A 16,127-nucleotide genomic window follows, 5' to 3' on the forward strand; every position below is an offset into this window, starting at 1 on the left:
GAATGTTATAAAACCAAGATGCAAATCTTTCAGACCAAAGTCAAAATAGGTCTCAGATTAGATAGATATTTAAGCTAGAGGGAGCAATTTTGAAGCTGCATGACAATTTTTATTTCATTCAAGGTGGGGAAAAAAAATTGGTTATCTGAGCTATGTAACAGCTCACTTTATGATTTTTCATATTGCTGTAATTACATTAAAGTTACTTTTAACAGTGATAAAAGTGAAAGTATCAAACCTTTGGTGTCTCCTTTCAGAAGGAAAAAAATTATGCACATTTGAAAGGATTATAATTAGGTACAGCTAGTAACTTACAGATAGCAGGCATTACTGTTGGTAAAATCTGCACTAAGCATAGCATGAGCACATGCTAGTACTAAGCCTGGCACTGTAGCACACCAGGTCAGATGTATACGGTAAAAGAAGATATATGTTGTCCTTGTATAGTAGCACTAGATGGGAACTCCCACTAAATGAATGTGTGAAAACTACCACTGTCTATAATGGTTGTAGCATTTCAGAATTTCTATGCATATTTACTTTTTGTGTCTTAATATTCAGGTTTCCTTCTCAGTCGATTATGAGATGAATCAGTCAGAGGCTCAGATTCAGACTGATGTAAGTTGTATTTCGCCTTAATTTGTTGATATAATGATTTACTTATATTTTGTGGTTTTTAAAAATATCTGCAAATAATTTTTCATTCTCTTCAGATCACACTGGGTGTTTTGGGTGGGCTCGCAGTGTTATGGTCCCTTCTCAAGACTGCAGGCTGGAAGAGGCGTACAGGAAGCTCTATAATTGACTTGCAGGTATAAACAGCTGGTGACCTGAAAAGGGACACATTTTCCTCTCTTTAAGGAGACCTTTGCTATCATTCCTTGTGATATAGCTTTTCTGTTTCTTAAGGTAACTGAAATGATTTCTAGCCTAGGTGCATAGAACTGTGACCTAGAGTTAGGCTCACTGGAGGAAGTAGGTTTTTTGCATTTTTGGGGATTCTGATGTTGTCATTTAGGAAATACTTTTGCTACAAGTAAAGGTATTTACAGAGCCGTTCTGATCAGTTGAGTGGACTGTTTTCAGATTAATTGTTCTTTGAACAAAGACTAGCATGTAGGCGTTTCAGATACTGAATATACCATAAATATATGACCACAGTAGAAAAATTTTGTTCGAGGCTACTTTTCAGTACTGGAGTTCCCTGTAGTGTGACCTGCATAAAATTTTATATGAATATACATGTGCATTACTTAATTAGTTTTACAGATCTCTACAGTGTGTTTTTATAATTCCAGACAGTTTTGAAGTTCTTACTGTTTTATGCTGGAGACCTTGCCAACGTTTTCTTTATCATCACAGTGGGCACAGGGATTTATTGGCTTGTGTTCTTCAAAGTAAGTGTTTTTCCAGATTTGGGTGTTATGAAAACCTATTAATATTATATATATTTTTACACAAAAATTAATTTTCTTTCTTTTTTTTTTTGCCTTTCTGGTCAGAGTATTGAGGCAAGTTCTATATCATATTCTGGTTTGTGTGCTTGAATTTTTGTGTTCACCTGTTTCTTAGGATTCATTCTACTTGCAGTCTGCTTAATAATCACTTAAAATATTTTACAAATTCAAAATGATTGCATATTAAATATTGAATTTTTCTGAAAAATGTTGTTCACTTTTAAGCATTTAGTATGTTGTTACATATTCCATCCATACTACTTCAATGTAACTTCTCAATTATAGGCTCAGCAGTTTGTCTCTGTCCTTTTACCACTACCATCTCAAGAAGAAGATTTTGTTACATACATAGCGTGTGCATTTAGTTTAAAGGTAAATATTAAAGACATTTCAAGATATGCTTCTGTATATTTTCAGCAAGCTTGTTTTTAAACATCTTGTGCAGTTCATTTTATTAGTGTATAGGTGTAAACAATTATTTTATTCCAAGGATTAAGTTATTTTTCCATAGAAATTTACTTTGTGGAGTCTTTATAGGGAAACGAATGTCTAAGAAGATATCTATGGAAAATTATTCTTTCAAGAATAAAGGTGTAAAGAAACCCAAATAACACCATATCAAGTATAAAGCAGAATATAAGTGCTGTCAGTTCCTGAACAAAAAGAAGACAGATTAAAATAATTTTGTTTAAACATACTTGTAGAATTCAGACTCGGTATTCTTTCTTCATGGGACATACAAGTATTTTATTAATTATGGGTATTGAATTGGAATTCATAATACAAGTTAATATTTTATGGGAGAAGACTTAGACAATTTTTTGGAATTTGTTACTTTGCTGTATTTTCTTCATAATTTTGGACAACATCACATGACTTAACCATTATGCCAAGCTTTTAAATTTAAAAAAAAAAAAAAATGTGTCAAAAGTTGGTAACAAAGTTGCAGTCGCAAGTGTAGTCAAGTATATTACTTGTTATGTTTAATGAACAGGTGCAATGACTGTTTCTTCATCTTTGTCTGTATGCTGTTGCTGTCTGTCATTATATTTCTCTTTTTTCTTTCTTAGGCTCTGCAATTCTTACAATTGCTGGTTTCACAACTTACTATAGATATTTTCTTCATTGACTGGGAAAGACCTAAGGGCAAAGTTCTTAAAGCAGTTGAAGGTAACTCAAATTGTGCTTGTTTGTATAAACAGCTGTGGTTAAATTTGGATATTACTCTCAGGTATTAAATTTCAGAGCTTTATTGTATGTATTCTTTTTAGGTGAAGGTGTTATTAAAAGTGCTGCTGCACCTGTGAGCATATGGAGGACATATTTTATAGCAAATGAATGGAATGAAATTCAGACAGTGAGGAAGATAAATCCCCTCTTTCAAGTGCTTGCAGTTCTTTTTTTTCTGGAGGTATTATTACTACAATTATTATTGTTACTGTTAGTAATTTTTTATGATTCACAACCGGAGTATAACACAAGGGTCTAGTTTTTTAATTCTTGCATTCTCTATGGTAATAGTGGATGACCTTCAAGTTCACTTGAAAGCATGTAACTTAGTAAAAAAATTATTTTAATACAACTTTTAATTTATATGTATGTATATATAGGTCATTGCAATATTTCATTAAGGAAGACTTTTTAAAAAAAAAAAAAAACTTTAATTACCTTAGAGACCTTTGTTAGCTTTGTTTGGATTTTTTTAAGGTAATGAGTTATCCCAATGGCTTAAGAGACTGATAAATCTGTGTACACACCCCATTCTTTATTTGCCTACTGGGTCCCTCCTGCCACAGTCTACAGCTTCATTTCTGGTTTCATATTTATCTGAACTGAGCTTCCTTCCTGCTAATTTGCTATAGTGACCTTTTATAAAGTAGGAAATGAAATGTGCCAGTTCTGTTACTGATGGCATAACACGAAGCAGGATGCCTTCAGTTACAGCTTAAGGATATGTGAGAAATTGTGCTTTAGCTATTCAGAAATGTTTTTGTTTGATTCTTCTGTAGTTTGGTAAGTACTTTTATTTTGGGAAGTATTCTTAAAGCGTGTAGCATATAGTTGTTTATGTGAGGCTCTTTTACATATTTTTAATACTTTTATTCATTTTTATAGTCCTGTTTTTAAATTTCCTATTTTTCTTTTAAACTAAATACAGTAAAATACCCCAAACTTTGCTCATTCACTACATCAGTATTTTTGCTGTTGGTAAATACAGGCCAGGACCAACTTAGTTGCCATGTTACAAGGAAGGAATGGGAGAAAAGAGAGCACATATTCCCAAAACTAACTAATCTCCTCAGGTTACTGTTCATAGGCTCCTGATATTACTAAAAGGAAGAGGCTACTCCTAGTAGAGAGTGATTAACATCTTGCTCTATAACTCCTGCTATGAATTTCCCTCTGGAGAATCCCTTTCTTGCCACTGGAAAGATACCTAAATAGGCTAAAATTGGTGTTTGTGAAAACCTCAGATAATCTTTATAACTTTCATTGTCACGGTGAAGTTTGGAGTGTAGTTTCCCTAGAAGTGTAATGCACGGCGTAGATATGGCAATCAGCTGCTCACTACAAGGGGAAACTTGGGTATTGCTCAAAACCTGTCTTCTTGGGTTAGCAATTTTGATAAAGTGACTGTTCAGTTCTCATTAATCATGGTGACAGGCTGTACAGCAGTAGAAAACAAGCCAGGAAAAGTAATAGTTGGAGGAAGTTGGGAAGTGTAGAAGGAGTCTCCCTCCCCTCAGGCCTCATGCCTGGCACCGAAGCAGCCGCTGGTTGGCACTGGTTGCCGCGGCAGTGTTGACTAACTGGCTAGTGCAGATAGCACTCTCACAGCAAAACTTTTCAATATTCTACTGGGTCTGGCTGGGATGGCGTTAATTTTCTTCAGAGCAGCCCATAGGGTGCTGTGTTTTGGATTCGTGGCTAAACCAGGGCTGATAACACACCAATGTTTTGGCTATTGCTGAACAGCGCTTGCACCACGTCAAGGCCCCCAGCGAGTAGGCTGGGGCTGCACAAGAAGCTGGAAGGAGAACACAACCAGGACAACTGACCCCAACTGACCAAAGGGGTATTTCATACCATATACCATCATGCTCAGCAGTAAAAATGGAGGGGAGGGATTTTCTGGGGACTGGCTGGGCATCGGTCTACTTGTGGGAGGTAGGTAGTGATTGATTGCCTTTGCATCACTTGTCGTGGAGGTTTTTTTCACCTTCTTCTTCCCTTTTCCTTCCTTATTAAACTCTCTTTATCTTGACCCACAAGTTTTCTTGCTTTTGTTTTTCCTGTTCCCTGTCCCGCCGTGGTGGGGGTCAACCCACCACAAGTATGTTTCTGGTGCAGCTTCAGTTCTGAATGATTTTCACAAAATTTTCACATCTTTAATCAAGACATAGTGTTTCTCTCATCTTTTTTATTTGGGAACTTTTACTAGATTGTTTATTTAAAATGGATTCAGCCATACAGTGGAGAGAAATATAATCCTGTTCAATAAAAACAAAAAAATCAGTTTGTTACCGTTGCAAAACAGATTAAAAAAATGTTTTAACACTGGAACATACAGGACCAAAAAGCTGAAATTTGGCAGAAATAATATCCCTATGCAGTCTAACAGTAGAATCTTTTGGAGTTTTTCAGTAAAAGTCAATGTTGACTTTTTGTGAGATTTAGCTGTGTATGTTTTTGAATTTATGTATCAACACACATATGTACAGTTTATGTTTTTAATTATGTTTCTCAGTAGTAACACTGGATCACACAATTGGGCTCTATCATAGTGAACATGCTACTATTCCCAGCTCCATTTTTCCTAATTTTTTCTTCTTATTTTCTGTTAGGATGAAAACAGCAGAGTCATAATTAATACTATTCATTGCCTCATGTTGTTATGTTGACCTTCTTATCTCTTCAGGTGGTAGGATTTTCAAACCTGGCTTTAATGGATTCTTCTTCTAGTCTTACAAGAAGCAGTGAGAGTTTCATAGCTCCTTGGAGCCGTATTTTAAGATTTGGTGTGTCTGCTGCACTCTGGCTAGCCATTGCCTTCTTACAGGTATGCCTAACACGTGACATACTGAATTATCATTTTCAGGCCGGTTCTTGGAAGCTAGAATATACCACTAGGCAATCCATAGTACGTATCATAGCACTGGGTGTATTCTTAACTATTTTGCTTGATCTAGATTTTTAGCTGCTTTAGCAAGGTACACCTTTAGAACTCAAAATGAATCTTCTGAGCTGTGAGACATCTTACCTTGTAGTCAGAATTTTAATTCTCTCAAAGATGTGAATTTATGCAATCACTTTGTTTTGTTTTAAACAACTTTGAAGCATCTCGAAGCTCAAAATGAAAAGCAGGTTATTGCTACAACTTTACTTAGAGGAAGGATGTTGATCCCATTTCAGAGTCCAATGCAATGGTGGCCCCTACAGAAGTCTGTAATTTGTGGGTGTTAAACTGTGAAGTTAACTCCTTAATGAAGTCAATTCTGATGAACTAATTAAAAAAATGTGGTTTATTTATTTCAGATTATATTTTTTTCTGTGTTTTATGAAAGATTTGTTGAAGATAAGATAAGCCAATTTGTTGATTTATGTTGCATGAGCAATGTAAGTATTTCTTTGTCTCATTTGTACAGTGGCATTTTTAATAGAATAATACATAAGATATAAGAGTATTAAATAATATTTATTCATTTAATTTAATCAGAGATTACTAGCTAACAGCAAAAGTCAGTGTTTCTTTCAGCTCACTTTATTGGTGCAATCTACAGGAAGATTTCATTTAAACTTGGAAAAAGATTCTGGAACCATAGGTATCAATGTGTTCTTCTAGACCTGGGATTTTTAGGTTATTTTTTGAAGTTAAATTGGTTACATGTGCTCATACAGAATTTAAAAGTAACAAAGTATGACAGAAATTAGGTCTGGAACCATTTGCTGCTGTTCTGTCTAGTGGTTTGCATTTTAGTGCTTTTGTCTTACAGACACAGCCGGCTTGGTTTTATTTAATATGTTTATGTTCAGTTCCTGCTCCTATCTTGTGGTTGTCCCTCAACCACTGAAATTCATGGTTGTCCCTCTTGGACAGTTATCACCTTACTCACTGCTTACTCACATCTGAACTACTTCCATTTCTCTAGTTTAAACATGGGCCTTGAAGCTTTGTACTGCAGGCTTTCCTTATTAACCAAAGAAGAGTGCAGTCAGAACACATTGGATTAGCTCCTTTGTCCAGAACTTTTTAAAAATACAGAGATTAACCCCTTTTATCATCCTTTCCAGCCTTGGTTATTCCTCTTCTGTGAAACACCCATGTAGTGCATGGGTTGTAGAGAGAGTTAATTTTGTGGTTTATGTGATATATAAGCATTGCATCCTACTGAATGAAATTTTGTTAAATACAGTCTCCTAGGAGCTCAGCTGGAATCATGCATATGTATTATGTATCACAGAAATAACTTTTGAATCAAAATAAAAGCTAATAACTTTGCTTTAACTTTTTGGCTCTGTGGAATTAAGTAGTGATCCTTGCTGTTGATAAACTAAAGCTGGTTTGTGTTTCTAGTTAAACATACATAAAACTAATTAGTAAAAGAGTTATTAAATATTTTTCTGCCGTATTTATTTTGGTACCTGCCTACTTTGTATTTGTAGAAGGGCTAGTCTTGCTGATCTCCACTGTGAATTCAAAAGTTCAAAAATAAAATGATAATGTTTAATTAAAGTATTCTTCTTTTCCCTATCACTTTTAGATTTCAGTGTTTCTCTTGTCACACAGCTGCTTTGGTTATTATATCCATGGTCGCTCTGTGCATGGACATGCAGATACCAATATGGAAGAAATGAATATGAACCTAAAGAGAGAAGCAGTAAGTAAAAGTATTAAAGTTTACACCTGCTCCAATTATTTATTTTATAAAAAACCCCCACACCTTTTCATTATGGATCTGCACTTGTGCATTACATTGCATCAAGTTATGATACTTAAAAGATACCAACTGTTGGTGTATAAATATATCACTCAATAGTTCTTTTAACTAGCTGTTCATCTTTCTTCTTCTTCACTATCTCTTCTTCTCTGTTACTTCTTTAGATTTCATAGATATAAAATTGCTGGTTTTCTAAAATTTTTTTTCATGTATTTAAGAACCTTCTTTATGATATGGAAACTTTTCATAAGCTCATGGCCACATTCAAAAAGATGCATACCAAAAAGCTTTCATAAAGAGGCAAATCTGAAAAACTCCTAAGAAACAAACATCTACTCTTCCAATAAGTTCTTTTATTCCATCTTTTCTGCTGTGGTAATATAACCTATTCTTTACAGAGATCAATCTGAAGAAGTATTTTTTCTAGTTTGTCCTATGTTGTATCTGTGCTGCAAGATCAGGCAAATGTAAAATGTCTAATACAAGATTGGAGCACTTTGCACTAAATTTCATGATATCTTGCATCTTTATAGGGACCAGTAGGAAGAAAGTACTTTAGACAAAGGTTATTTCTATTTCAATGATAAGTGGACAGAAAAAAACATAACCATGTGAAAATTAAATCTCAAACTTGAAATGTAGAGGAATCCTTTTAATAATATTTTCTACTTGTGTGTTCCTATAATTTTTTCCTAATTGCTTAATTTAATACAATTTTGGGAAAAGCAGTTTTTTCCCTATGGAGATGTCAAATTTTCTGTTTTCTCAGGGTTTTTTCAGATTTATTAAATGTGACCTGAAAAAACATATGGAAAAAGTCAGAAATCCAAAGCACAAAAAAAGCAGGACAAGTACAGAACAAACAATAAACAAAAAAGAAAGGGCTTCAGGGTAAATGTCAAAAGATGTATTAGAAGCTAATGAACTGAACACAGGTGAAGAGAGGAATATGACTTTGTGACAGCAGGGGTCAGGATTTCATGTCCGAAGAAAATCTTGCTATAATAGAACCAAGGGTGCAGTGGATTCAAATATTTAGAGATATTAAGTACTATGTGTACATGAAAGAGAGGAAATTAAAAGCTTTTGACTTTTGGTGGTCTATGAATGACATTAGTAATGTTAATTTACAATTGCTTTAATTGTATAGGAAAATCTATGTAGTCAGAGAGGTTTGTTACCAAACACAGATGGCCAGACGTTTCAGATTTCCATTTCAAGAAAAATGCGACTGCACTATGACAGGATTCATGAAACCCTGACAAGAGTAAGTGAGATATTTGTATTCTGTAAATGTTATTTAAAATACGTAATTTTCCCGCTGAAGTCATGGTCATGTTATATTTCAGAAACGTGGTCCTGCTAGGCTTTTGGACTCATCTGCAAATACTTTCGAACAAAGCACAAGGGCATACAACACCATGAACAAATTTCTCAATTCTTTTATTGATCACGTATGTATGTTGACATTAATTATAGTAAGTAGAGACTAAAATTTCTAAATCTGAAAGACTGTAATTTCTGTTTTAGCATATGTCCTTAAAGACTCGTTTTTAAAGACTTTATGGCAACTAGAACGGTGCTTCATTAAAAAAAAAAATATTGGAGTACTGTCCAACAGTGCAGTCTGCCCTTAAAAATGACAAATCCTTTTTTGTTATGTACTTATTTTTGTGTTGGAATAGAACAGTGCTTTTTGCCATTCATAAAGGTCTAAATAGCTGTACTTCACTTTGTAACAAGTACTTTTTCTTTGAAATCATAAAACAAGCAGTATTGTTTTTCCCTTTCTTATAGGTTCATAAAGAAATGGATTATATTGTTAAAGATAAATTGCTGCTTGAACGGATTCTTGGCATGGAGTTCATGGAACCACTAGAGAAAAGTATTTTTTACAATGGTAAAAAGATTTGTGACTTGGTATTTGTACTATTATAAGTATGTAGGTTTTGTGTAGATTTCTTTCCCAAGATTTACAATCTAAACTGGACTTTACAGCAGGAGGGGTCATTAAGTGACCGCTTGTGAGGAAATTATTTAAGAGAAGGTCCTCAGGTTACAGAAATCCTATTTATAATTTGTCGCTGGACTCTGACGTTTTTTCTTTTAGGCAACTGAAAGTATACTGTGTAGAGACATACATGTGTTTACGAAGTGCTCCTTTGACTTGCTATCTAGATCCAATATCCACTTTGTAAATGGAAAGAAGACCCACAATATTTAAATAGCTCCATGCCATTTTTTTAAATATAGAACCAAATTTCTTATGAAACAACTAAAAGTACAGAAAGACAATTTCTTTAAAGAGAATATTGATCACAGTGAGGACATTTTAGTAGAATACTTGATGTTAATACACCACTCATCTTTACAGACTCCACTAAATAATTTGGGTTCTTGAATATTTTATTTCAAAGCTTTTTAAGCATTGCCAATAGCTACAGCAAAAATGAGTATTCCAGCAGAAATAGGGATGACGCCAGTTCTGATTCTGGTCCCTGGAGCTATGCAAAATCAGACAGACTTGGGTTCTCCAATGCATCGTCCCAAATCCCAAGCCCATGCTAAACCTAGCCATAAGTATTTCCAAGTGACCGGTACATGTGTTAAAAACAGATTTAGATTTAGTGAAAGTTCTTGACCGTATCTCAGCCTTCAACCTAGGTTCCTAAATTGGAATCCCTGGAAGACTGAAGCTGTGAAACACCAAGGCTTTAAAAACCTTAACCTATTCATAATTACTGCCAGGTGACCATATCTGCATCACTGGAATCCTCACCCAGTGTTAGGTCTTCCACTTCCTCCATTTACAAGGTTCTGAAACCCTGAGTCCTGGTCTCCTCCTATTAACAGATGTGGTCTGGGGGCCAGTATCCACACTGCAATGAAATATGAGCTGTGAACTTAGGCCTGATACCAGTCTGCTTCCTCAGTCCCTGAGCTGTACAGAATCCCTCAAAAATTATCTTTGAAAACCTTAGTTCAGACCCTGATTCTACCCCTAACCATAAATATGGCCATCACCTGCATGAAAACTAAACATTAACTAGTGATCCAAGATGATGCAAGCCCTCATTTTGAGTCCCTCAAGTACTTGGCTCTCCAACCTCACTGTTCAAAAAATCTAAACCTTATCAGAACTGTAGTGCAACACCTAGATGTTACCAGATGACCATTACACATCCTAAACATGTCATTATTCTTATATAATAGCAATCCACAGATAACATCACTGAGCTGTGCAGAACTTTTCCTGTTCTATGACACTGGGGCTGCAAAAGCTGAAGCCTAATTTGAATCTCAAATCTTGCTATGTAATCAGGAATGCAACACATGCTTTCGAACTAGCCATGGTTGTAGTCTGATATTTTTGCTCAGTCTAGACATCTGAGCTACACCTAATTCATTAAAGGTTTGAGCTCTCCTCCCCTGTCATGGTGAAGCACTATCTTTAGTAATAAACGTTGCCAGATAGCCAGTATCTGCCTTAAAACTATAACTAGGGCTTTCTTCAGCCTCAGTCTGTGATTCCACGCCTTGCAATATCAGTCATTCCAAACCCTATTCTAAACCCCAGGTCTACTCAGCCATAAATATTGTCAGGTATGCAATGTCTGAGTTAGAATTAAGTGTATAAGCATGATGTGGTCTCCAAATTGTGCAGTATTCAACAAAGGTTTGGTCTTTTGACTGCCATTGTTTCAAAGTTCATAATCGTAAGCATTGATACAAATACATTGTTTGATGGTTTAGAGTGCCGTGGTTTCCAGTTTAGATACACATCAGGATTTCATGGCAGTAGGACATAGAAAATTTGTAATGAAAATATGCTGTTTCCAATAAAACCAACATTAGGCATTTTCCTGAAAAAGTAGAAAGAGGGAAAAGAATCTGTTTTCTGTAATTGTTTATTTTAAGTGTTCTTTTCTCTTTTGAAAGTGGTGCTTTTTGATAAAAGAAAGAAGTGGGTAAGTGGTCTAGACTACTTTGGCTATGAAGAAGGTATTTTAAGCTTAAAAGACCCATTTTCTGGGAAAACTGTTAAGCAATGAACAAAGGTAATGTTAAGCTCTGAACGTCCTCCTAAGTAAGGCTTTAAGCATATGTTTTTATTATTTTGTTGAGTTGGGGCCAGAGGTAACACTTGCTAAAAATTTCAGTGACAAGGAAGTTACATCTGCTTCTTGTTCAAACCAGCCTTTTTTAAACAATCTGATTGAGATTTCAGGAGTGAATAAAGTTGCATGTGGCACGTGGGCTTTTCCTATTGTTTTCCATCAGTATTAAGCCATTTTATAAGTTAAAAGGTTTGTATTATTTTGCTTAAATAGAATGACATAACTAGCTCTTATGATGCCATAGAATGCCATAACTAGCTCTTGCTCTGACTTTCCTTTTTCTTACCAGCTTTCTTAGCATGGACTGATGAACTCCACAAACTTGCACTTCACAGAAATAATTTTTCAAAAATTATTTTCTTTCTGTAGATGAAGGACACTCTTTCAGTGACGTTCTCTATTATGGCAATGAGACAACACTGCTCATCTTTGATATCCTGTTTTTCTCCATTGTGGATCTGGCTTCCCAAAGTTTTGTTTTAGCAGCTATTCTAACATATTTGCAACAAGAGGTAAATTTCAGTTTAAGAACAAAGTAATATTTTAAAAATGTGGGTTAGTATGGAAGTTTGTATAATTAACTAGATAATTAAAGCAGTAATTTAGCAGTACACGGTGACAGAAGATTATACTGAGAGCTTATAAAATAGTTTTTTGATTTTTTTTTTGTCAAATAGGCTTGTAAGAAATTAATTTTATTCACATGCCTGTCATGAATAAAGAGGCTACAAATAACTTTCAATGGAAAACACAAATATCTGTTACAATTAATCACACATAATTATATCATATTTCAGGGTGGAAAGATATTGGAAAATGTTTCAAAAATGCTAAAGGGAGTCGAGCATCCAATTCACTCATGTTATTTAAAATTTAAAGATAATATGAAGTTATTATTTTATGTTAGGTACTGAAACATACTGGTTTAAGTATTTCTTCATTAATACATTTTTTCTAACATGTTCTTAGATATTTAGGTTTATTCGTAATACACTTGGGCAGAAGAATTTGGCATCCAAAACCTTGGTGGATGAAAGATTTCTCATTTAATTGAGAAGATGAAGAACTTTTTTGAGGAGTTAATCATGGAAATTATGTCCACGATCAAAGCATCTCAGACCAGCAGATTAATTGTGCACTTTTCAATAATAATAATGTAAAGTTTTTGAAATTTTATCATGCTATTAAGCTTTATTTTTGTGTATTTACAAATATTTTTTTTAATTTGTGAACACTAAGCCATAGGCCTTTAAAAAGAAAGGTACATGAAAATAAGACAGAAGTAAACTTACTGTTGCTATTATTAGAATAAGATAAAAAAAAGTGACTGCTCACTTTGAGGTGATAATTTGAGCATTCTGGTTGGCAGGAGAGGTTGTCATCTCTTAATTTTTCTGAAAATCCTTTAAGTCTTTTTTCTTTTTTTTTTTTCTTTAATTTATTTTGAGGTATAATGTTTAGCAAACATATTTCCAGTTTTACACAGCACAGGATTTGTTCTGAATTAAGTTAATATTTCAAGAGGATTTTTTAAAGATCACTTATTTACAGCAACTCCAACTTGAAATTTTAACTTTTCTTTATTGTGTCATAGTATTCTATGCTTTTGTCTCTTCTGTTGGAGTTTATTGTTGTTTTTCTTGGGTGTGGCCTACACGTGACAAAGTTTCCTTGTGTTTGAGATACAGTAGTGTTACAGCAATGCAGAAAAACAGGCTAGTTATGATAGTGCAGAGGAGATGGTTATAGGTATTTGGGGTTTGTTCCTGGTCTTCTGTCATCTGATGCGAGATGCCCAGGGAAGTAACAGTAATTCTTCTGTGATGTCTCCACACAAGTGAAATAGAAGCAATTGTTCTTCTCTTTTTAGAAGTGTTTTCACAGGTGCCTATATATGCTCATGTACCTCTGCCTCTCTTAATTTTCTGGCTTTATTATCTTTAGATAGAACACAGAGACCATAGTCATTTTACCATCCTCATATTTTTGCAATTTAGACAAGTTAATAATTATTCAAGTGCCACTTATTAAGTGTTAAAGGAGATTATGAATGGCCTTCAAAACACCTTAAAGTGAGGTGTCTACCTCCCATTTATATCTCTAAAAAGTCTCTATACCTTTTTAAAATTATGTTTTTCAGTAAATGATTAAACATGAATAGTGTTTGCTGTTTTTACAACTGTTACTTGTCTTTAGATGATTCAACAAGGGACTTTCACCAGCAAAAACACCATTAAAATGTAAGCTGAGGTTAGCAAGCTTATTCCAAAACAGAAACTGAGGGCGTGATTAGTTGAACCTGGCAGATTTCTAATGTAGACATGCTTATCTGAGTGGAAGCAACGTTGTATTTCAGGTGTTTCTTGGCTTCATAAAGAAGAACATGTTCTCATGTTGATATCATATCATATCATGATATTAAACTTCCAGTAACATGGACATAAATCTCAGGGTCACTATTGCTCTAATGCATTTGCTCTTGGTGTTGCAAAACCTGTGTAGCTTGCTAGTCCGATATAGTTGCTATTAACTGATAGAATGTATCTGCCAGTAAGGTAGATAACTGAAGAGTGGATTTTCAGTGGGACATCCATTTAATAATATGCAGTTTAGCATGGGCATTTCCATGTGATGTTTTCCTTACTTTTGTCTGCTTATGTGCACAATTCTTAGTTTGTTTGTGCACATTAGGTTCTGGATCCGCTAAAACAGCCAAAAATCATATTTCCATTGAGTACCATGACTGTATGTAACTTCATTAGTTGTGAGTTTTCTGTCATATTTCTTGTCAGTGATCTACTGAGTGCCAAAACTGTAAACTAAGCTAAGGAGCCATCTGAAAAATGGTCTGCAGTAGGACATTTGCAAGGCAAAGTTAGGCTCACATGATGTCTGTGTATTTCTTTGGTCGATATCTTTGCATAGCATAACTAAACTTTCCAGATCTTACAAGTCCTACTGAAATGTCAGTGTAAAAGAGGAAATACAATCTTTCTCATGTGACCATATTTATTCAAGGTGACTGGTGTAACTAAAGAGGTGTAGAAAGTCGCTGTTGTCTATAAGTGAGCAAGTATGACCCTAATGAATAAGCCTAATACAGGTCTTTTCTCACTGTCACTTTCCAGCAATAGTACTGTGCATCATTGACAATGGTAACAGGCAGAAGGTTTTTCTCTGTGTGAATTCTGAGGATGTGTTCATAGTCATGAAGTTATTCTAGGGAACAGAACCACACTTCAAACATACCTCTTCCAGAATGGTCTGATTTATGACCGACTTCAGTCAGAATAACTAAAACGTAGTAACCAGACCCAGGTAAACCAGGGAATGTCTGCAAGCAAAATGAAGATGCGATTGTGCCATCTGTAGACACAGACATACAGTTTTTACTTAGTCTAGTACCAGCAGAAATGGAGATATCTCAGCATGTGGGCTGTCACTCTGTACCCTATTCTCAATGCTTTTGCTAACCAAGTACACCTTTCCATGCAAAAATCATGCTTTGAGTTTGCTTTAGATATGCCTTTAATTATCTGCTGCCAGAAGGGCATATGAAAGCTTTAATGACCTTGCAATTTGCAAGCACTACTGCTAGAGGCAACTCTTGTTACAGATAAATGATAAATTAATCTAAAAATGTCGTCTCAAAACAGTTCAGTCGGTTGGCCCCTTCTTGCTTCTCGGTGCACACGCTACTCTGTTGTGTTTTATTTTTCCAGGTCATTTATCTAAAATGTTAATATAGCTACATAGGCACTCTACATGATTTAGGAAATAATTACGGGAGTCAAAAGCTTCAGGAGTTCATAGAAGCTTTTCTTCATTCTTGCTGTCCAGTGAACACTTGAAATGCGTTGACTGCGCTTTGTTCTCCTATTGCTTGGTATTTGTTCAAGAAATAGCTCTTGTGATTGTATTTCCAACTAAATGTTTTTGCTTTTTTAGAATTAATATGTAGCTACAATGTGTTGTTCATGTGAAGAGTGTCTTTCAAGTTTCTAAATGTTTTATTTAATAACATGGCATTTCAAACTCTCATATCGGTCCCTCTGAGCAATAAAAAAATTTTCAAGGATTGGATAAGTTTTTTTGCATTTGTTAAATCAGTTGACCCAAGCCTACAACATGCTTTTCCTTCCATGAACATGAGAGGTTTCCGAGTAGGGCAGGAGGCTGCTACTGGCCCTGCAGTCCAGAGAAGCTCTGTCAGGACAAGCATAAGAAAGGGATTTTGCAGTCGGTGTGGCAACAGAGGGTACAGTTTCGGATAGCCACAACTAGTGGAATGAGATGGTTGCTTTTTGCCAAGTGTCTTGGGGGTTAGATATCAAAATAGTTAATTCCACAAATAATTATAACTTGCATATACAGACAAGGTACACTGATTTCAAGAATATGTTTAAAATTCACAGGTTTCATTTACTAGCGAGGACTTGATTGATTTATGTTTTACTACAGCATTCATTTTAATGGCAGGGGTGGCTGTGTGTTTGAGGTAAATCGTACCAGAGGTGAGAAGTGCAACTGGCATGACGCTTGGAATTGCACCGCGCCCATCAGATTGCTGCAGCATGGGCAGCACGGTGATGCCATCTCAGCCAAGCTCGTGG

The 16,127-nt window shown here is 35.1% G+C and overlaps 1 protein-coding gene across 1 annotated transcript in view; it reads left to right on the forward strand.

The window, feature by feature from the left end:
- Window positions 1-15,587, forward strand: part of TMEM67 (transmembrane protein 67) — a 36,350-nt gene extending 20,763 nt beyond the window's left edge. The window contains exons 15-28 of the mRNA XM_075023598.1: window positions 562-618; window positions 714-812; window positions 1,299-1,397; window positions 1,743-1,829; window positions 2,528-2,627; window positions 2,729-2,868; window positions 5,377-5,517; window positions 5,994-6,074; window positions 7,220-7,336; window positions 8,547-8,663; window positions 8,746-8,850; window positions 9,194-9,296; window positions 11,884-12,026; window positions 12,484-15,587. Coding sequence (XP_074879699.1) covers window positions 562-618; window positions 714-812; window positions 1,299-1,397; window positions 1,743-1,829; window positions 2,528-2,627; window positions 2,729-2,868; window positions 5,377-5,517; window positions 5,994-6,074; window positions 7,220-7,336; window positions 8,547-8,663; window positions 8,746-8,850; window positions 9,194-9,296; window positions 11,884-12,026; window positions 12,484-12,564 — 1,470 coding nt within the window. The 3' untranslated portion in view covers window positions 12,565-15,587. The remainder of the gene's footprint in view (window positions 1-561; window positions 619-713; window positions 813-1,298; window positions 1,398-1,742; window positions 1,830-2,527; window positions 2,628-2,728; window positions 2,869-5,376; window positions 5,518-5,993; window positions 6,075-7,219; window positions 7,337-8,546; window positions 8,664-8,745; window positions 8,851-9,193; window positions 9,297-11,883; window positions 12,027-12,483) is intronic.
- The last annotated feature ends 540 nt before the right edge of the window (window positions 15,588-16,127 follow it).

This window comes from Buteo buteo, chromosome 3 (genome assembly GCF_964188355.1).
Source record: "Buteo buteo chromosome 3, bButBut1.hap1.1, whole genome shotgun sequence".
NCBI classification, from domain to species: domain Eukaryota; kingdom Metazoa; phylum Chordata; class Aves; order Accipitriformes; family Accipitridae; genus Buteo; species Buteo buteo.